Source organism: Aspergillus luchuensis, chromosome 1 (assembly GCF_016861625.1).
Source record: "Aspergillus luchuensis IFO 4308 DNA, chromosome 1, nearly complete sequence".
Classification (NCBI taxonomy): Eukaryota; Fungi; Ascomycota; class Eurotiomycetes; order Eurotiales; family Aspergillaceae; genus Aspergillus; species Aspergillus luchuensis.
In genome coordinates, this window is record NC_054849.1 from 253,633 (window position 1) to 273,257 (window position 19,625).

Here is a 19,625-nt window from a genome sequence, read left to right on the forward strand (position 1 = left end):
ACAGCCTGAAAAGCAAGGCATTAATAGTGGTCTCACGTGACCGTGCCCAACGATGACATAAGCCGCCACAAAAGATTCCCCTCCCCCGCCGATCGCTGATAACCAAACATTCTGGTAGTGCCCATCCTTGACTCACGCGACTCACGCCGCTCGCTCTCTCCTGGTCATTTAGCTTGAGGTAGCTTCATCCGGGAATTGCTGCGGATATCCTCTTCTCGAGGCACTGCTTACCCATTCATACCCACTTGTTGCGCTTGGAGAACCTCTCCGACAAAACGTCAAAATGGCGGACGCAATCGCGGAAGCCACTGCCAAGCTTCAGCTCGACGAGGAGACCGGTGAGATGGTCTCAAAGGGCGAGTTGAAGAAGCGCATGCAGAAGCGTGCCAAAAAGGCCGCCAAAGCCAACGCTCCTCCGAAGCCTGCTGCGACCCCGAAGTCCCAGGGCCCCGCGACGCCCAAGCCGGAGGAGGCCCCCATCGACCCGGACGCCATGTTCAAGCAGGGCTTCCTTGCCAATGTCTACAACGAGCGACCCGTTACTCCCTTGACCCGATTCCCTCCGGAGCCCAATGGATACCTGCACCTGGGTCACTCCAAGGCCATTGCGATCAACTTCGGCTTCGCGAGACACCACGGCGGAAAGACGATCCTGAGATTTGATGACACCAACCCCGAGGCAGAGGAGGAGAAATACTTCACCGCGATTGAGGATATCATTGAGTGGCTCGGTAAGGCAGATGTAAGCATTACCATGCGGACATGACTGACCGACCAAAAATAGGATTCAAGCCGCACGCCGTTACCCACTCGAGTGACCACTTTGATAAGCTGTACGAGCTCGCCGAGAAGATGATCAAGATTGGCCGCGCATATGTCTGCCACTGCAGCGATGCTGAGATCAAGTTGCAGCGTGGTGGTGAGAAGAACGGCCCTAGGTTCCGCTGCAAGGACGCCGAGCAGGACGTGGAAACCAACTTGCAAAAATTCCGTGATATGCGCGACGGAAAGTACGCACCTCAGACGGCGTTCCTGCGCATGAAGCAGGAGCTTGACAACCCCAACCCGCAGATGTACTCGGATCTGGCTGCCTACCGTGTCCTGAATGCGGAGCACCACCGTACTAAGGATCAGTGGAAGATCTACCCTACCTATGACTTTGCCCACTGCCTGTGCGATAGTTTCGAGGGTATTACCCACAGTCTTTGCACCACCGAATTCGTGCTGTCGCGTGAGAGTTACGAATGGCTCAACAAGACCTTGGAAGTCTACGAGCCTATGCAGCGTGAATACAGCCGCATGGAGGTCAGCGGAACGGTCATGAGCAAGAGAAAGCTCAAGAAGCTTGTTGATGAAGGTTATGTGCGTGGCTGGGACGACCCCCGTTTGTACACCCTGATCGCGCTGCGTCGCCGTGGTGTTCCTCCGGAGGCTATCCTCTCCTTCATCAACGAATTGGGTGTGACTACCTCCAAGTCCGTCATCCAGATTGCTCGTTTCGAACAGTCTGTTCGTACCTACCTTGAGACCCGGGTTCCGCGTTTGATGCTGGTCCTTGACCCCGTTCCCGTTGTCATTGAGGACTTCGAATCCCTTGAAGCCCAGGAGCTTGATCTGGATGTGCCATTCTCCCCCAAGGACCCTAAGATGGGCTCCCACAAGCTTCCCTTCACCAAGACCGTCTACATTGACCGCTCCGACTTCCGCGAGGAGGATAGCAAGGGTTACTTCCGTCTTGCGCCCGGCAAGAGTGTCGGTCTGTGGAGGTCTCCCTATCCCCTCAAGGCCACAACCTTCACGAAGGATGCCGAAGGAAAGATTACGGAGATCCGGGCCGTTCTGGATCGGTCCGGCGCAAAGCCCAAGACGTACATCCACTGGGTCCCGGACAACTCGCGCAAGGTGGAGGTTCGCATCCACGACCAACTGTTCAAGTCGGATGACCCGAACTCTGTGGAGGGTGGCTTCCTGAAGGACATCAACCCCAACAGTGAGACCATCTACAACGACGCCCTGATTGAGGCCGGCTTTGATGAGGTGCGCCGCCGGGCTCCCTGGCCCGAAGCTGCGGGAGAGAAGACCAAGAGTGGACCGGAAAGTGTCCGGTTCCAGGCAATGCGTGTTGCTTACTTCGTGAGTATCCCTGACTATCTTCCTGCAACATTTATTTTTTTCCGTTCTGAGATCAAATGCTAACCGGTATGCCAGGCTGTCGATTCGGATTCTACGGATGACCGGGTTGTGCTGAACCGCATCGTTTCTTTGAAACAGGATGTGAGCAAGAGCAGCTAAGAGGTCTTTTGACGAATGAATGGGTTTAGATTTTACGCGTGATGGGATTAGGTACCGGGCAGAGGGAAGGCGAAGAAGGAGTCAGAGGAGGCACAGGCCACCTTGCGGTCGGCCAGCTCCACGGTGTGCCAGTTGCAGGAAACATAGATTTGGGTAACGAATGTCATGTGGCTGTGAATAGCGAGCATCATTGGCAGGTTTTGAACTGCAGTAATCAGCAAGAAGATTCTTCCGCCGGCTTCTATCTTTACTGCACCCACTACTCCAGTATAATCAGGTACAATATGATCTCCCGGTTTCTTCAGGGCCGTCGGCTCCGACCGACGTGACATCGGGGAGGTCTTGGCTGCATGGAATGTCTCAAACGTGGGTGTTTCGAAGGATTGTCAGTGGCTGCCAGCATTCTTATCTTTATTAACCGTAATTTCCCACTGCTGCCCTCGACACGGGTATCTGTTCACTATCTATACATACCACTGCTACACACTGATGTAGATGTGTACCCTATCAAGCAATATTCATGCACATGGCAACAGTCGACTTATAAGAACCCTGCCATCCTCTTCACAATGCCGGTATTCGCTTTCGAACAACAATTCGCTAAGCAGTCGCAGATCTCTTGCACACCATGCGCATGATCCCCTCGCTGTGTGCGGCAGCCCTGCTCTTTCAGCACGCGCTAGCCGTAACCATCCCCGAGATCAATGGCGACCGATACGTTTCTTCCTACAAAGGAGAAAGTGTCTCCGGTGTCAAGGGCCTTGTCACAGCCAAAGGTTCTAGCGGATTCTACATTCGCGCCACGGATGCCGATTCAGACACCCGGACCTCCAACTCTATCTATGTGTATGGTAGCAGTGGAGTGTCGAAAGTCACGGTCGGCGATATTGTCACCCTAAGTGGAAAGGTCGCGGAATACCGATCCTCGTCCAGCTACGTCTATACCACTGAGATCGAGTCTCCATCCGACATTGAGGTGCTGTCCAGCGATAACACTGTCACTCCCATCGTCATCGGAAAGGATGACTTGGATCCTCCTACTGAGCAGTACTCTTCCCTGGACAATGGCGATGTCTTCAGCCTACCTGGCGGTTCTAGTCGGCTTTCCACTGCAAATCCTGTTTTGGACCCGACCGAGTATGGCATGGACTTTTGGCAGAGCCTGAGTGGTGAACTCGCTACTTTGACGGGACTCACAGCCATCAGCAAGGCCAATTCTTATGGCGATACCTGGGTAATTGGGGACTGGCCGGTGACGGGCAAGAATGACCGAGGCGGGCTGACCATGCGTGCAAATGGTTTGATTGCCTGACTCTGCTATCGTGTCAACTAGTTACTGACTTGGTGTTTGACTGTAGACTCCAACCCGGAATCCATCGTCATCGGATCTCCATTGGATGGGACCAAGAATCCAACTGATATCAAACTGGGAGACACCCTCGAGGACATAACCGGGATTATTACACAGGCATATGGTTTCTATACGCTGCTACCTCTGACTGCCCTGGAGAAGACCGGGTCCAACACTACAGAAGCCACGGCAACGACACTCAAGGCGGATGGAACCTGCAGCTCCATTACCATTGGAGATTACAATGTTGACAATTTCTCTCCGGACTCGAGCACCATGAGTGGGATTGGGGAGCATATCGCCAAGTATCTGAACAGTCCGACCGTCATGTTCCTACAAGAGATCCAGGACAACAGCGGAGCTACCGACGATGGCGGTAATATCAATTCTCTCCACAACATCATGATAAGATCATGTCACTGACATTCCTGACACCAGTCGTCTCCGCCAGCCTAACACTGTCCAAGCTCGCTAGTGCAATCGAAGAGCACGGCGGGGTCGCGTACAACTACACTGACATCGATCCGGAGAATGACACGAGCGGCGGAGAACGCGGCGGTAATATCCGGCCAGCGTACCTCTATGACCCATCGGTGGTACGACTGCGAAACTACAATCCTGGATCCAGCAATGACTCCACCTCCGTCCTCTCCGACGGCAATCTAAGCTACAACCCAGGTCTGATTGATCCCTCCAACGAGGCCTGGGATGACAGTCGCAAGCCACTGGTGGCCCAATGGGAGACCTTGGATGGCAAGAACACCTTCTACACGATCAACGTGCACTTCACCTCCAAATATGACAGCACTTCGCTGGAGGGCGATCCGCGACCCCCCGTCAACGGATGGGTGGAGAACCGCGTGGACCAGGCTAAAGTGGTTGCTGTGAGTGCCTTTTTCGCGCTAACGATTTCTCTCATCTTGGTTGTGTTTGTCTGGAACCGAACAGAATCTAACCGTGGATGGCGTAGAAATTTGTTACCTCCATACTGGAGGTCAATTCCGATGCGAAAATTATCACCGCCGGTGACTTTAACGAGTATGCGTCTGTCGAGCCTCTGGAGGTGTTTGTCTCCGAATCCAAGCTGCAGGACCTGGAGGACGTTACCGGCATTCCTGCGTCCGAGAGGTATACCTATCTTTATAACCAGAACTGCGAATCACTGGACCACATGTATGTGAGTTCCGCGTTGACGTCGGGAGCCAAGATGGAGCATATCCATGTCAACACGTGGGTGTCGACAGACGATGAGTTATCGGATCACGATCCCACCGTTGCTCTGTTCAACATGTGCGAGTAAGCACCGCCAGCTGTTTCTCTTTCTATATGCTTCCGAACCTTCTATTCAGGAGCAAGCAGTCGCAAGCCCATGCTTGAATAAGGGTCCGCAGCCCCGATCTAATCGAGCTAAGACACATGGCAGCACAATAAAATCTTTTATCAGTGGAGCTACAAGCCCATAGGACAAGCAATACTTTAATAATTGAGTTTTGCTTGTCTCCAAATATTTATTAATCTCGTATTGCCGCGTAGCGATGCGTGCCTGGCATGGTTCGTTTCATTTTTATTGCTTCATCAGTGCGGCTCGACCCACTGCCGCATCCGGAGTTCATGACTCGGGCACGCTATTCATGCCTGAGGCAGGAAGCAGAGACACAGCGAATGTATTCATGTTATGTGAAAAGCTATACTATGCATTAGGAAACTCATGTAGTGGAATTCTGCGAGAGACTTGTTGTCTTGTACCTCGGGATGAGCTGCAGCGATAGAAACCACAATGGGCCAGGCGCTGCAACCAATCTCAGTAGTCCCCCCTGGCAATTTCCTCAAGACCCTGGTCTAGATCTCAGCAACCCTTCGTGATCTTATAATTAACCGTGCAGCATGGCATCCTCAGCGCACTACTAAGTACTAATAGGACTAGCCAGGTGGCTGGCTGTAGCGTCGTCTCTGCTCATCCAGTGAGGACTTCAACCCCGAGGGCCTGAGCGCCAGGGCCAGTGGACCACCATTCAAAGTACCAGACAACAAACAGCAAAACGTCCGAACCAAAGCCGACTCACAAACCAGAACAAACACGAGAATCACCAAATTTCAGCGGTAGTGACCAGTTAGTGGCCAGGTTCAGCGGCGGATCCCACGTGGTTCAGCTGAAAAATTCGGCCTGCGCCCCGTCGCGAGACCCACTGGTAGTAGGCTTCTCTCTCTCCAAGGTCTCAACTGTGGACTCCCTGATCGCTAATCTAAGATCTCATCTACTTTCCAACGGGCGCACAAGCACAGTTCGCCTCCCTCCCCTCACAGCATCATCTGTTTTACGGTTCTTATCCTGCGCAAGTGGACCTCAAACTTTCCGTGCTGTGCCGTCTCGTCCAGTCAGACCTGTTTCCATCGGCGTCTCATCCATGGGTGTTCCAGGAACCCTAACGCCCATGAGCGGCGTCGCTGAAATCGTCGGCAGTTGAGTCTAACCATTCTTTCGCCAGTCTGGTACGTCACGTTCGCTTATGGCAACTCTTGTTTCATAATATCTTTTCCCATCCCATTGGATTCCCGGGGATGTTACACTGTCACCTATCGCCTGCTGGCCAGCTCGCATCACCATCATGGCCGTGGATCGGTCATTAGAAGTACGAGCAGTCGCTGCTGTCTTCTTTGCATTGGCGTCTGTGACGACGATTCTACGATGCTATGTCCGCCTGGCAGTTGTCAAGGCGTTTGGGTGGGATGATGGAGTTATGGTTCTGGCATTGGTGAGCTACCCTCTTCCTCTACAATTCCGTAGAACATACACTGACGTGCGGATATAGCTCTTCTACGCCATGTTCTCGGGCTGCATGATCGGAGGCAGTCTGTACGGTACAGGGAAACACTTGACCGAGTTAACCAATCACCAGCGGACGACCGCAATGGAGGTAAACACTGCAACCTCACAGCATTATTCCCTCCCTCCCCTCACCACTAATCAATATGATCAATAGTACTGGTTCTACTGCGACATTGGCTACGCCCTCGCCTCAATTCTCTGCAAAGTTTCCGTCAGCATCTTCATCCTGCGCGTGACCATCGACCGAACCCACCGGATAACTGTCTGCCTCGTCGGAGGAATTGTCGTCATCGCCGGAATCATCTTCTTCATCATGGTCCTCGTGCAATGCCACCCCATGTCGTACTTCTGGAACCAGTTATCCACCGCATACACGGGCCCCGGATCTTGCATGAACATGCACATCATTGTGGGCGGATTATACGCCTTTAGCGCCTCCTCTGCGCTCTTCGACCTCACTATCGCTATCCTTCCAATCTTGCTAGTCCGGAAACTCAACATGAAGCGCGATGTCAAATTTGCTGTCGCTGGACTGTTGGGTATGGCTTGCGTGTATGTACCATACCATACCCTTTAGTAACCTCCAGTCAATCACACACACATACTAATCCGAATGGAATTGAACAGTGCCTCCATCGCCGTCTTCATCCGCATCCCCTACATCCACACCCTCTACAGCGTCGACTACCTCTGTACGCCCTTACCCCCAAACCTATCACCCCCACATATTCCCCCCAAAACTAACAACAGAACAACAGGGGCAACAACCCCGATAGCAATCTGGTCCAACATCGAAACCGGCCTGGGCATCTTCGCCGGCAGCATGGCAACTCTCCGGCCCATCCTCCGCAAGTTCAACCCCTCAACCCGAGGCAACGAATACACCTCCGATCCGTGGCCAAGCACCCGCAACAAGCAACGTAACTTCTCCGTCCCGCTCCGGTCCCTCGACACTAACACGACGCGAACACCACCGTCTGAATTCGACGATCGCATGGCGATGCACACCCATGATGAGCGGTTATACGGGACGACTATGTATAGTGTTGAGACGGGGGAGAGGGTGGATGCGGATGCAGATGTGGATGTGGCCGACGGCGGGGAGAGTGGACATGGCCATGGGGGCAGGGTGGATGAGTATCCGATATTGCCTAAGAATGGGGCTACGGTTAATGGTGGTGGGAATGGCATCGGGATGAAGTTTCCTGGGATTATTAGTGTTAGGAGGGAGGTTTTGGTCACGACTTCTGCTTAGAGAGATTTTTCTTCTTCTGGTTATGTGTTCTTGTTTTTTGGGATGGGATGGGTTGGCATTGGTGGAGTTGGGTATATACCATTTAATTTTCATATTTCTTTTTATAGAATATATTTTACATCAATATGGGGTTGGTAGTAGACTATTGATCATTACATGATGTTCATCCTTATCATGAGATTTATGGTATGTTGTTGTAGGATAGATCGGCAACGGCAATACTCTCTTTGTATGTAGAACCCGAGGGATCGTCCCCAAGGGTCTGTCTGATTTATGGCTGATCTGCAAACGGGTCACAGGGCTAGATTGAAACTCTAATAACGGTCGGTCGGCTTCGCAGTGCATGCTATAATTGTTATTGAGGTTGGGATGATCCGTACCGAGGTAGTAGATCATTCGTTGGGGAGGAGTGATGATGTGTGCGTGTGGTCGGATAAGTAGTATTTATTGCTGTGGTGGATATCGCACATAGATGGCTAGTACGAGCTTTGCTCAGTTATGGTTTAAGTGTGACTCGAGAGCATTACTCTTCAGTAGTAGTAGTGGTGGTGGTAGTAGTAGTAAAAGAAGACGAAGAAGAAGAAGAAGAAGAAGAAGAAGAAGAAGTGTACTCCTAAGTAGAAGAGTGTTGGCACCAAATCTAATCTATTGTATTGATTTAATCTATCAATGGACCGGCCGTCTCAATACTTTTATATTATAGTGATATCACGTAGTCAAAAAGCCCTGCAATCTCAACAAAAGCATAACCTGAGGAAACAGACAACTTCCGACATATTATTTTCGACTCCTTTTTGTGCAGCGTCGTGAATCTGACCTGATTGACCTGGGTGACGCTTCAGGTCTTTGTCAAGGGTATCCTCCCCACGCGAGTCTGCCATAGACCCCCAAGTCATATGGGTCGGGGCTGCCTCACAGCATATGAGCAGAGCAGCACTCAAGACCTGCCCCAGACAGAAAACAGAAAAACCCAGACGGTGTGTACCGTCAACAGTATCCTTCTCACCAGAACTCCAGCAAAATACCGCTCCTCCGCCAAAGAGATCTATTGCTTCCGGCCAATGCTCCGCTGACCCAGCACAACTGCCTTGGAGACCTCATCCAGGCAGCCCGCAGCGGCGGCAAAGAAACCGAGGAAAGCCCGGCTGGGGCTCAAGACCCGACTGAGATACTCGGGGTGGAACTGGACACCGACAAACCAGGGGTGGTCCTTGATCTCGATAATCTCCATACGCTCGCCCTTGGTGTCCTTTCCGATGAAAGAGAGACCGGCCTTCTCAATCTGCTCGATCATGTCGGGGTTGACTTCGTAACGATGACGGTGGCGCTCCTCAATCTGCGAGACGGAAGGTCCGTACAGACCACGCAGACGAGACCACTCGGTGTTCTCCTGGAAGACACAGGGGTGTCTGCCAAGACGCATGGTACCACCAAGCTTGCCCTTGTCGACCTCAGGCATGTAGACAATGGCGTGGTTCTCGGCCTTGGGGTGCAGCTCCTCACTGCCGACATCCTTGATGTTGGCGACGTTGCGGCAGAACTCCAACACGGCCAGCTGCATACCCAGGCAGACACCCAGGAAGGGCTTGTTGTTGGTACGCGCCCATGTGATGGCCTTCATCATACCCTCAGTACCTCTGTTACCGAAACCGCCGGGCACCAGGACACCATCGGCCGTGCAAACCGCGTGCCAGGCCTTGTGGTAGTCGGCGGGGGAGGCAGTGTCATCCTCCAGATGCGACGAGTCGACCCAGATGATCTGAACCTTCTTGTGGCAGTACATGGCCGCGTGCTCCAGAGCCTTGGAGACACTGATGTAGGCGTCGTGGAGGGAAGTGTATTTGCCAACCAGAGCAATAGAGACGGAATCGTGGAGGAAGTCCTGACCACGAGCAAGGTCGCACCAGTCGTTCCACATGCGGCTGCCCTGCTCCTTGCGCTCAGGGGTCTGGGGGATCGACTTCAAGTCGAGCATATCGGTGATGGTGCTGATCAGCTTCTGCTTCTCGAGAAGCATGGGCACGTGGTATGTCGTCGTGACGTTGTGGACGGCAATGACCTGGTGCTGCTCGACGGAGCACATGTTGGCGATCTTGTTAATGGTGCTATCCTCCAGAGGCTGCTCGCAGCGACAAGCAATCAGGTCGGGGTTGAGACCAGCACTCCGCACATCGCTGATTGCCCTCTGCGTGGGTTTCGTCTTCTGCTCGCCACCAGGTCCCGGCGGGATGACAGGCACGTAGGAAACGTGGATCTGGACAAAGTTGCCCTTGCCGGCCTTTCTCTGGAGCTGGCTCAGAGCGTGGATGAAGGGCGCACTCTCAATGTCACCGACGGTACCACCCAACTCGATGATGCAGACATCCGGTTCCGCCTTGGACTCGTCGACGGGGATCTTGGCTACCCGCTGAATCCACTCCTGAATGGCATCGGTGACGTGGGGCACGACCTGGACGGTCTTACCGAGATAGTGGCCGATGCGCTCGCGGTTGATGACGTGCTGGTAGACCTTTCCGGTGGTGATGTTGTGATCGCGGGAGAGAGAGGAGAGGAGGTAGCGCTCGTAGTTGCCAAGGTCGAGGTCCATTTCACCACCGTCGTCTGTGACATAGACCTCACCGTGCCTAGCATAGTGGGGGTGATGTCAATAAGGTGTATCACCGAGAAGCCGAAAGCCACGCAGATACTGACTCAGTAGGTGCCATTGTGCCCGCATCGATGTTGATGTAAGGGTCGATCTTGATAGAGGTGACGGCCAGACCGGTAGTCTTGAGCAGGAGACCGGTGCTGGAGGCAATAATGCCCTTGCCCACGCCGGAGATGACACCTGAGGGACGGGCGGGTTTTGTTAGCAAGAGGGCACGAGGCGAGGGACCCTGGCAACTCCGCTGGTTTCCAGCCGAGCCGAGCTATTGAGCTTACCTCCGGAAACCAGAACGTATTTCATCTTTGCAGCGACCGACGGAGACGGAGTGGTGACAAGGGGACGTGAGCGATTACCGCGGAGCAAAGAGTCAAAGAATGAGGCGAAAAAAAGTTCGATTTGTGACCCTCCCGAAGCGGTGGGCCTGGTTGGTCAGGTGATTTTTCTTATCTTATCGGGTTATCTTATCGGCCTCACAGCAACAATTGTATGGCTGAATACTTTCAAAATGCCAATTGAGGAGACAAATTAAAACATACACCAATTGTGATAAGTAGCTTCAATTGATGTGCATGGTAAAAGGCTTTTATTGAGCAACATCATGTTGTTGTGCCCTTCCCATCTGAGTCATTCCATCCCCATCTGTATTCATCTGTATTTTAAATCTGCTCTGATTGGCACCCGTGTGACGCCAAGCCCAGTCAAACGGTTACATTCGGGACTTCTGCCTGATGATGCTAGGCAGCACACCTCTTGTATCATGGCTGATATTGCTTTACTTGTGTATCATATTTTATAAATTTGCCAGGATAAAGTATCCATTCTTCGAATTCCAGTGTGAGAAAAACAGTTAGTACCTACTAATAGTACATACTTACAATCATTTCGCCCAGATCCAGAACCAAAATATATATTCCCATGGGGTAAAGTGGTTCTATTACTCTGTTACCTCTACCACTGCTAAAATAAGCAAATACCATTAAACAGTTTAATTTTCATGAAGCTAAGTTAGTTAGCAATTATTATGCAAAATTTATTTCTAAACTTCTCATTGATTTTATTTCATATATAATCTACTCTATCGAAATTTTCACGTCATCCACATAATGGGAAAATACACGAGAGAAGAGACGCACAATTGAATAATGAAAAATTGGATAAACAATATATATACATTATAGATATTTCTCGTCTGTAAGAAAACAAAGAGCTTGACTTATGCTTCCAAATCATTCACTTCCATTAAGCCTAAATCATCACTGCCTTTTCGCCCCCAACAAACCTCGTTATGGCAACAAAGAAAGGCATTTATATCTCTGGAGCCCATCTAACCGATGCACCCAATCATTTCAGAGGCTCCATAGACCTCTAATTCTGTTTGTTCCTAGTTGGACGGAATAGAGAGGCTTAGTGTAAGCACTAACAGTTAGTAACCAACGCAATCATTTTTGCTTGTCTAGCACTAAATCTTCCGACCGACACAGCCTCACGCTCTTATAGCTAGCTTGCAACCCCATTTCCCCAATGCATTTATACGTTATAGCATTCAATTTCCCGAGCTTTCAATTTCCTTACAATTAGTTGTCTTTTGACCAGAATATAGGCGCCCCAGACTCGAATCCATAGGGATTGTGCAACCATCAATATGGGTCAAAAAGCTTCAACCCCTCAATCAGGGGCCAAATTACAAGTCATCGGTGCAGGTCTCTCTCGCACCGGTACGGCGTCCTTCAGCGCCGCCTTGAACATTCTTCTCGACGGACCTGTCTACCATGGGGGTACGCAGATAACAATGGGTCCGTCAACCGAGATCAAATCATGGATTACTATTCTACGCGACTGGCTATCAGGCAAAAATCACCAGAAGGTTCTTGCCATGATGAAAGACCGCACAGATGGCTACGTTGCTATAACAGACGCTCCTGGTTCTCAGTTCGTGCCAGAGCTCCTGGAGCTTTATCCCGACAGCAAGGTCATCTGTACGGTTCGCGATCCTGATGCATGGGTCAAGAGCATGGACCAGGTTGCGGGATTGGCTACATTGTGGTTTCTACGCGCTGTTCTTCTCCCACTTCCTGGAATGCGGCACTTTGTCGAGTATATCTCGGTCTTGCAAGCGCAGTGGGATAAGGTGTATGACAATGAGCGTGCGTTTGATATCATTTGGCATCGACACATTGCCTGGTTGAAGGAGATAGTTCCCGAGGACCGTCTGGTGTTCTACGATGTCCGGGAAGGATGGGAGCCTCTTTGCAAGGCACTGGGGAAGGATATCCCTGATGTTCCGTTCCCACGGATCAACGACTCCAAGGCTATTGATCAGGTTGCGCAGTATCATATTAAGCGTGGGCTGATGAGATGGGCGGCGGCCTTTACGCTGGTCGGGGCTGCTACTGCTTGGTTTATGCGCGGCTGAAGGATCCCAACAATGATCATTGGAATTGTATTGTAGATAATCAACTGTGGACGTGGATATATAAGTAAGATCATGTGTATACTTCATTTATCACTGCAGCAATCCTACTTGACTTAGGTAATATCACTCGCCAGCAATAATAGAGGGATGGCAATTATTCGTAGTACGTGGCCTTATCTGCTATTTAAGTGACTGAAATGACTGAGATTATTAACGATAATTACTTAATATACGTGTCATGAAATGCACACCGAACAATGAGGGATTAAGAAGATAACTGCCACCGAACTAGACACCTGCCTTGAGGATGGAAATGCTTCAGAAAACTTGTCACGAGAGCCCCCGGTTTGAGTATCGTAAAAGCAATGCATTTAGGCAATCATTGACTAACAGTATAGACGCATAGCTGATGTACAGGATTCTTCTTCCGGAAAGGCTTTTAGTTGGATCTACAGCATATGGTGAAAGAAACTGATAGCAAGGAAGGAGGCAACGCTCGGATCATTTGAAGACACACCTTTCCAGCAATGGAAGCCGCCAAATTACCATTCGCCTGGAAGGCTGCCAAATATTCGTCGATTTTATTTTTACTCGTCGACCGGTCGCTGTGCTAAAGCGGCTTCGCAAGTTATGACTGCAAGGGGGCGAGCATCCCCAACTTCCTTACGGCGGGCCGCAGAACTCAAGATTTGTTTGGTCAAGAATCCAGCGAGAGCTGAAGAATCTTCAATTTGGTGGCGATGGCTTGTCGGAAATACATGCACATTGCGGATCTTACATATTGACTTGGCAGCAAGGTCTTAATCACACCTACGGATCCTAAATTCTCTCTCTCATGGCGTAGTAAGACGACCGGGTCTCAGGGTTCAGTTGTCCCAATATCGTTGTCTTTATGAGCTAGCTGGCGCTGTTTGAAATGCTGTACTTGGTGGGTCTTTGACGCTGATCAGAGATTATAATATTGGCACACGCCCAAGGACGGGGTATGTACACTGAGGTCTCTACTGTTCGATCATCGATGGGATTTTGAGAGCCACAACCGTGGCCCATGAAGATAAGCTTAGTGGCTATTCTACGGCGAATTTCATGCAGTTGACGATCTGTCAATGGGTGCGACCGCTCCAGTGCAGCCCGGCTCAATTACCCCCTCACATATTCTGTTGTGCCATCAGCTCATGGTAGGACAATACAACTACCCAAGCAAGGGTGCTTTGCTACAATCGTGGAAGATGGTCAACCTGAACCGGGACTAATCAGGCTCATATTGCAGCAAGCCGGATACGTAGTCCTATGTTGATGCACCAGGAGTTTGTTGGCCGTGGGTCTGCGAGGTTTATCGGATAACAACTTATTGCTTCTGCGCGATACATGCAACATATCCATTAATGGGCTCATGGTTGTACCGCAGACTGGTTGGAGCCTTGATATGACTAGATCGTACGTTGCACAGCGAGTTCCCTCCTTGCAAATGTTTCAGATGCTCTACACTGGACAGATACCGGTATCTGATATGGGCTAGCAATACCTTCCGCAGGTGCAGAGCATGCCTGTTCGTTTATAGTTTCGGTATCATTAGCTTCGCTCCTGGCAGGAAGTAACGATGGCTAGGACATTTCTTGCATCATGTTAATCTGTACCTTGAGTAAAGGCAGATAGTTACATGGTTAAGGGATCAGCCTATGTTCACGATTGCTGCCCGATAAGACACTCAGCTCCGAAAATCCGAGATCAGCCTCTTCTCAGACTGATACTTACATCTGATAGCCAGTAATAGTTCGTCTATGAGCAAATATGCCGCAACCTAAACAGCCTGACGCAATAGTCATCACCTTGTCACACAATCCTACGCAAGATGCAATATGCCCGTGGCATTCTTATCAAGTAATCGTTCAATTTCAACCATGAGCTGATGAAGCAACAGGAATGACAAGCATATTAACATTCTAGTTTGTTCTCTATGTGCTTACCTTAGAAAAGGATGCTAAGCAACGATACTGGACATCTAACTGTCGTCATTGTGCGCTTATAGAACTGCTCATATAGGTTTCGCCTCACCGTCAATGGGCCATGGCCGACGCCTCATACGTCAACGCTGGCCCCATGGTGTCTCAGGATACTCTACAGAGACATGAGAACAACAGGAGTGAACTCTTCTAGCAGCTCAGCTATACTGGGATCGTTCTCAAAGACAGCAATTCCTGGTTATGGGAAAGGAGAAAGACTACCGACGAATGAAGTTGACTTGATGTGAACAAGAGCTGCAAGGGTACTTATCTGCGCCAATGTAGGTAGCTAAAAGGAGTAGTGTCTAACTGTAAGCTATCCATAGCAGGCTAAGTTACTAACGAGGCTCCCATATAGTGAGGTATCTTATAACTTAAAGCAGATTCGTCTCCCTCCAACTTTGACTAATGGCAGACACTACTTACAACGAACTTTCTATCTAGAACCATCTCAAGTCACTCAACGCTCCATCGCAACATGTCTCTCTGGACAAACTACCAATCACTTCCCACCACGCAGTGGGCCCATGTATTCAGAACCCGGGGTGACAGTATGAACATCAACATTTGCTAGCAGAGACACGCTAAGAAGTACAGCTATCGAACTCAAAGAGATCCCCGTTGGGAACCCAGGCCCCGATGAAGTGCTGGTCCAAATGGAATACTCCGGAGTCTGCCACACGGACCTTCATGCATGGAAAGGTTGGGTTGTCTTGACCTCGGTTCTAAATACCGTTTCTCATCAGCTTAGGGGACTTTCCTGCTACCCCAAAAAGCAATCTCGTCGGTATGTCACACCTTGCCCAATGTATCGAACTGGTTCCAACCATGACTAGGCGGGCACGAGGGTGTTGGATTGGTTGCTGCCGTCGGCTCGCAGGTAAACGGCCTTCGCATTGGAGACACCGTCGGAATACAGGTATTTTCTCTTCGCATGGCTTAACCAAGAACAGAGAGTAATGGGATGCTAGTGGATTAACAGAACTTGCGGCGTGTGCGAGTTCTGCACTACCGGGAGACAGCCACTGTGTCCTAAGCTTCAGTTGTCGGGGTATATGGTCGATGGGACCTTCCAACAGTATTGTATTTGCAAGGCTGACAATGCAGTGCGCATTCCGTCCGGCATTTCGCTAGAGGCTGCTGCTCCGGTATGTTTGCGACTGTCCACTTCGAAATGGCGGTCTAACTCGGTGCACCGTCTAGGTTCTTTGTGCCGGGATTACTGTATACAAGGCTCTCAAGGAAAGTGAAGTCCGACCAGGAGAGATAATCGGTAAGTATAACAGTGCTCTCACGGACAAAATGTTCACCACTGATTTTTCAACTAGCAATTGTTGGCGCTGGCGGAGGATTGGGATCCTTGGCTTGTCAATATGCCAAAGCATGCGGACACAAGGTCCTCGCCTTGTCTTCCGGAGCCGCCAAGAGGCAAATGTGTTTATACGATCTTGGAGCGGATTACTTCGTTGATTACAAGTCGCCGGACGTTGCAGAGGAGGTGAAGCGCCTCACCGGGGGCGGACCGCATGCTGCGATGATAGTCTCATCTGTAGAAGAGCCGTTCCACCAGGCTACACAGGTGATTTGAACGTCTCTTTAATACCGTGAAGAAAAGCTGATATATCCTCCAGTACATTCGCCCTGGCGGAACAATCGTCGCTGTTGGTCTCCCGCCTGGAAAGATCTGCACCGACCTTTTCCATATGATTACCCAGAGAATCAACATCAAAGGTTCCTATGTGGGGAACAGAGATGAAACGGAGGAAGCACTTGCTATCATCATCAAGGCCGGAATTAGCGTTCAATACGAGGTGGTGGATTTCTCCGAACTTCCAAATATCTACGATCAGATGGAAAAGGGTATGTTCAACTGTGATCATACTACGTCTTGTGTTGACGTCTTCCAGGAACGATGAAAGGACGAGCCGTGCTGAAGATCGGAAAGACGCTTACAAGAGGCCCTGAGCGGCAGTCGAGTCTCTGCAGAGACCTGCATTTCTCGCCAAAGCAGACAAATGGCATAAATGGCTTTACAGCGAAGAGTGCCATATCAGGGGCCCTCGAACGAGCCATTGAGCGGGCCGGAAGAGATTTCCGGTCTGATACTGTGACTGTTCCTACTGAGGCCGTGATGGAGGTGTGTCTCACACGTGAGAGTCCAGGCAACGGCTGACTTTGATTTTTCAGGCGATTGTAAATGCCTCAACTTTCGGGGATGACATCTATGATGAAGAAGGAGACGCAACAGTGAATGATTTCCAGGACAAGATCAAGGCACTAACAGGCAAGGAGGCAGCGCTATTTGTCGTATCCGGAACCCAAGGCAACCAGATCTGTCTGCGCACTCATTTGCACCAGCCGCCTCATACGATTCTTCTTGACTACCGTGCGCACGTCCAGACTTGGGAGACTGGTGCGATCCCTGTTTTGTCCCAGGCCACAGTGACGAGCGTTGAGCCGAAGAACGGTGTCCATTTGACCCTGGATGATGTGAAGGATAGGATCATTGAGGAAGGAAATTGTAAGGAACCTCCTTTCCCCAAAAGGATCTTAACCTTGCTGATACTGTCGCAGTCCATTTCCCCCCTACCCGAGTTGTCTCCCTCGAAAATACACTGAGTGGCTCGATTCTCCCATTGAAACATGCCAGAGAAATTTCGAACTACGTCCGCAGGGTCCGTGTGCCTCCAGGCCGGACCCCCATCGCCATGCATCTTGATGGAGCCCGGTTGCTGGAAGGTATAACTGCAGAGGGAGTCTCGGCCCGCGAATACCTTGACTGCTTTGACAGTGCCAGCATCTGCATTTCCAAGGGTTGTGGTGCTCCAATGGGCAGTGTTATCGTTGGTACTCGAGAGTTCATTGACCGGGCGAAGTGGTTCCGGAAGATGTTTGGAGGCGCAACTCGACAGGTAATTCCAGTGCAGTCCAGAAGATTCCAAAAATATAAGTACTAATGAGTTAGACTGGAATGATGGCCGCTGCTGCCACCGCGGCGATGGAGCACACTCTGCCCCTACTTCCGAAAGTGCATGCGCTCACCCGGCGTGTGGCCGACTATCTCCATCGGATCGGGTACGAGTTCCTCATGCCAGTGGACACTAACATGATAGTTCTCGATCTGAAAAAAACTGGCATCACTGGAGATGATATTGTGTTCTACTGCAAGCAGCAGGGGTTGCTGGTATTCCCCAACGGGCGACTGGCCTTCCACCATCAGATATCGGAGGATGGGGTTGCTCGGCTTCAAAGGGCTTTGTTGGAATTGATTACAGATAAGAAGAGATTCTAAACTGGATGAGAGTATGGAGGAGGATAGTAGATACTTGACATGGCAACTTCTTGAACTTACTGTTGTGTTGTTAGATTTCCTATAGACAGACTGCAAGGCCGTCTCACAGACAATCTGAATGCTGATTTCCTATTCCAAACCCACCGTCCACCGTACTGACACATCTGAATACCACTGATTCAGACCAATTACTCCCCAATATTCATCTCCTCAATCGCCTTAGCCGCCCGCTCCTTCCAATCCGCCCTCCACCTCGTCAACGCCGGCCTCCCATAAACCACATCCCCACACGACCACAACATCCTCCTCTTATCCAACTCCTCAGTGACCTCACCATCGGGACAAACAATATAAAACCTCCCTTCGACCATGCCCCGACTCAAGAAGTCCACCACCTGCTCAGGAAACCACGCCCCATCCGGCTTCTCCGTAAAATGCCTCCTCACCATTCCGGTATACGTAAACCCCGGAACCAGCAAATGCACAGCCACATTGGGATGTTTCTCATACAGACTATAACTCAACTGCTCGGCAATACTCTTCACCGCGGCCTTGGAGGCATTATACGCCGGGTTGCCGGGCGGGTTGGTAATACCCTGTTTGGACCCCGTCAGGATAATAGCTCGCGGGGATGTAGTGTCACGAGTCATGTCGTCGAGGAATGTCGCTATGCCGTTCGTGTACCCTAGTGTGTTTACTGCGAGGGTTCGTTGGAAGTAGGATGGGTCTGTCCAGGCGGTTTTGCCTTCTGTGGGTTGGACCATGGTGCCGGCGTTGAGGAAGAGGAGGTCGATTCCATTAGGGTGGGCGGAGGTGACGGAGGCGTGGACGGATTGCCAGTCGGAAGGGTTGGAAACGTCAATGTGGTGGGCGGATGTTTTGGTCTCGAAGGGGACGATGGTGGAGGGCAGAGTTAATGCTACAAAGTTGAGGGCTTCTTGGTCGTTGTCAATGAGGATGAGGTTCATGCCGTGTATGCGGCAGAATCGGGCTGTGGCTTGCCCGATGCCTGAGGCGGCGCCGGTGATGAGGGCTGTTGCGCCGGGACGGAAGACGGGGTGGAGGGTTGAGGGCATGGTGTCTGGCAGTGGGACTGTTCTTTTTCTTGTTTTGTTTAGGTGATGGTGGGTTTGGGTGTTGTTGGTGTGAAGTTGGAGGGAGGGAGAGGATGAGGGGGTGAAAGTGAGGGGTTGATGTTGATGATAGATTGCGGAAACGGCGACTCGGGCTTCCGAGGGGGTTGCCGATGCCGATGGATGGAGGCCTAGATTATCAAGTACTCACTGTGCAGACGTGAACTACATAGTATGCAGAGGCGTAACGGTGGTGTGGGGACTGGGGAGAGGGGTTACCCGAGTATTTTGTACTAGTTAGCTTTATCATCGGATGAAAGTTATCAGTATCAGTAGCGGCCAGTATGAAGCCAGAAAAGGAAGCTCTAATGGAAGATCCCTGAGAAATTGCAAGTTGCATGTTACAGTTGGGACTGAAGGAGTACAAAAAGACAGCTAGCATGTGATCATAACTTCAACTCTCCATTGATGG

At 50.8% G+C, this 19,625-nt stretch overlaps 7 protein-coding genes across 7 annotated transcripts; 5 read left to right on the forward strand and 2 right to left on the reverse strand.

Moving 5' to 3' along the window:
* Nucleotides 1-283: 283 nt before the first annotated feature.
* Nucleotides 284-2,292, forward strand: AKAW2_10089S (glutamine--tRNA ligase; the record flags this gene model as incomplete). Its single annotated transcript, XM_041692211.1, has 3 exons — nucleotides 284-731; nucleotides 785-2,133; nucleotides 2,209-2,292. The coding sequence occupies 3 exons, from the start codon at nucleotides 284-286 to the stop codon at nucleotides 2,290-2,292; spliced, it is 1,881 nt and encodes a 626-aa protein (XP_041536809.1).
* Nucleotides 2,293-2,920: 628 nt separating this feature from the next.
* On the forward strand, nucleotides 2,921-4,943 carry AKAW2_10090S (endonuclease/exonuclease/phosphatase family protein; the record flags this gene model as incomplete). Its single annotated transcript, XM_041692323.1, has 4 exons — nucleotides 2,921-3,590; nucleotides 3,651-4,019; nucleotides 4,082-4,527; nucleotides 4,614-4,943. The coding sequence occupies 4 exons, from the start codon at nucleotides 2,921-2,923 to the stop codon at nucleotides 4,941-4,943; spliced, it is 1,815 nt and encodes a 604-aa protein (XP_041536810.1).
* Nucleotides 4,944-6,249: 1,306 nt separating this feature from the next.
* Nucleotides 6,250-7,725, forward strand: AKAW2_10091S (uncharacterized protein; the record flags this gene model as incomplete). Its single annotated transcript, XM_041692434.1, has 5 exons — nucleotides 6,250-6,396; nucleotides 6,454-6,558; nucleotides 6,625-7,022; nucleotides 7,098-7,162; nucleotides 7,229-7,725. 5 exons carry the CDS (start codon nucleotides 6,250-6,252, stop codon nucleotides 7,723-7,725), a joined length of 1,212 nt encoding a protein of 403 aa, XP_041536811.1.
* Nucleotides 7,726-8,770: 1,045 nt separating this feature from the next.
* PYR7 (putative CTP synthase) lies at nucleotides 8,771-10,672 on the reverse strand (the record flags this gene model as incomplete). Its single annotated transcript, XM_041692545.1, has 3 exons — nucleotides 8,771-10,349; nucleotides 10,417-10,552; nucleotides 10,648-10,672. 3 exons carry the CDS (start codon nucleotides 10,670-10,672, stop codon nucleotides 8,771-8,773), a joined length of 1,740 nt encoding a protein of 579 aa, XP_041536812.1.
* A 1,342-nt stretch (nucleotides 10,673-12,014) lies between these two features.
* Nucleotides 12,015-12,785, forward strand: AKAW2_10093S (sulfotransferase family protein; the record flags this gene model as incomplete). The annotated part of the gene is made up of 1 exon (XM_041692656.1): nucleotides 12,015-12,785. One exon carries the CDS (start codon nucleotides 12,015-12,017, stop codon nucleotides 12,783-12,785), a length of 771 nt encoding a protein of 256 aa, XP_041536813.1.
* A 2,481-nt stretch (nucleotides 12,786-15,266) lies between these two features.
* On the forward strand, nucleotides 15,267-18,080 carry AKAW2_10094S (uncharacterized protein; the record flags this gene model as incomplete). Its single annotated transcript, XM_041692767.1, has 12 exons — nucleotides 15,267-15,339; nucleotides 15,386-15,490; nucleotides 15,540-15,575; nucleotides 15,625-15,707; nucleotides 15,760-15,936; nucleotides 15,992-16,061; nucleotides 16,117-16,367; nucleotides 16,420-16,648; nucleotides 16,696-16,925; nucleotides 16,976-17,309; nucleotides 17,363-17,700; nucleotides 17,754-18,080. The coding sequence occupies 12 exons, from the start codon at nucleotides 15,267-15,269 to the stop codon at nucleotides 18,078-18,080; spliced, it is 2,253 nt and encodes a 750-aa protein (XP_041536814.1).
* Nucleotides 18,081-18,268: 188 nt separating this feature from the next.
* On the reverse strand, nucleotides 18,269-19,156 carry AKAW2_10095A (SDR family NAD(P)-dependent oxidoreductase; the record flags this gene model as incomplete). Its single annotated transcript, XM_041692878.1, has 1 exon — nucleotides 18,269-19,156. One exon carries the CDS (start codon nucleotides 19,154-19,156, stop codon nucleotides 18,269-18,271), a length of 888 nt encoding a protein of 295 aa, XP_041536815.1.
* Nucleotides 19,157-19,625: the final 469 nt, after the last annotated feature.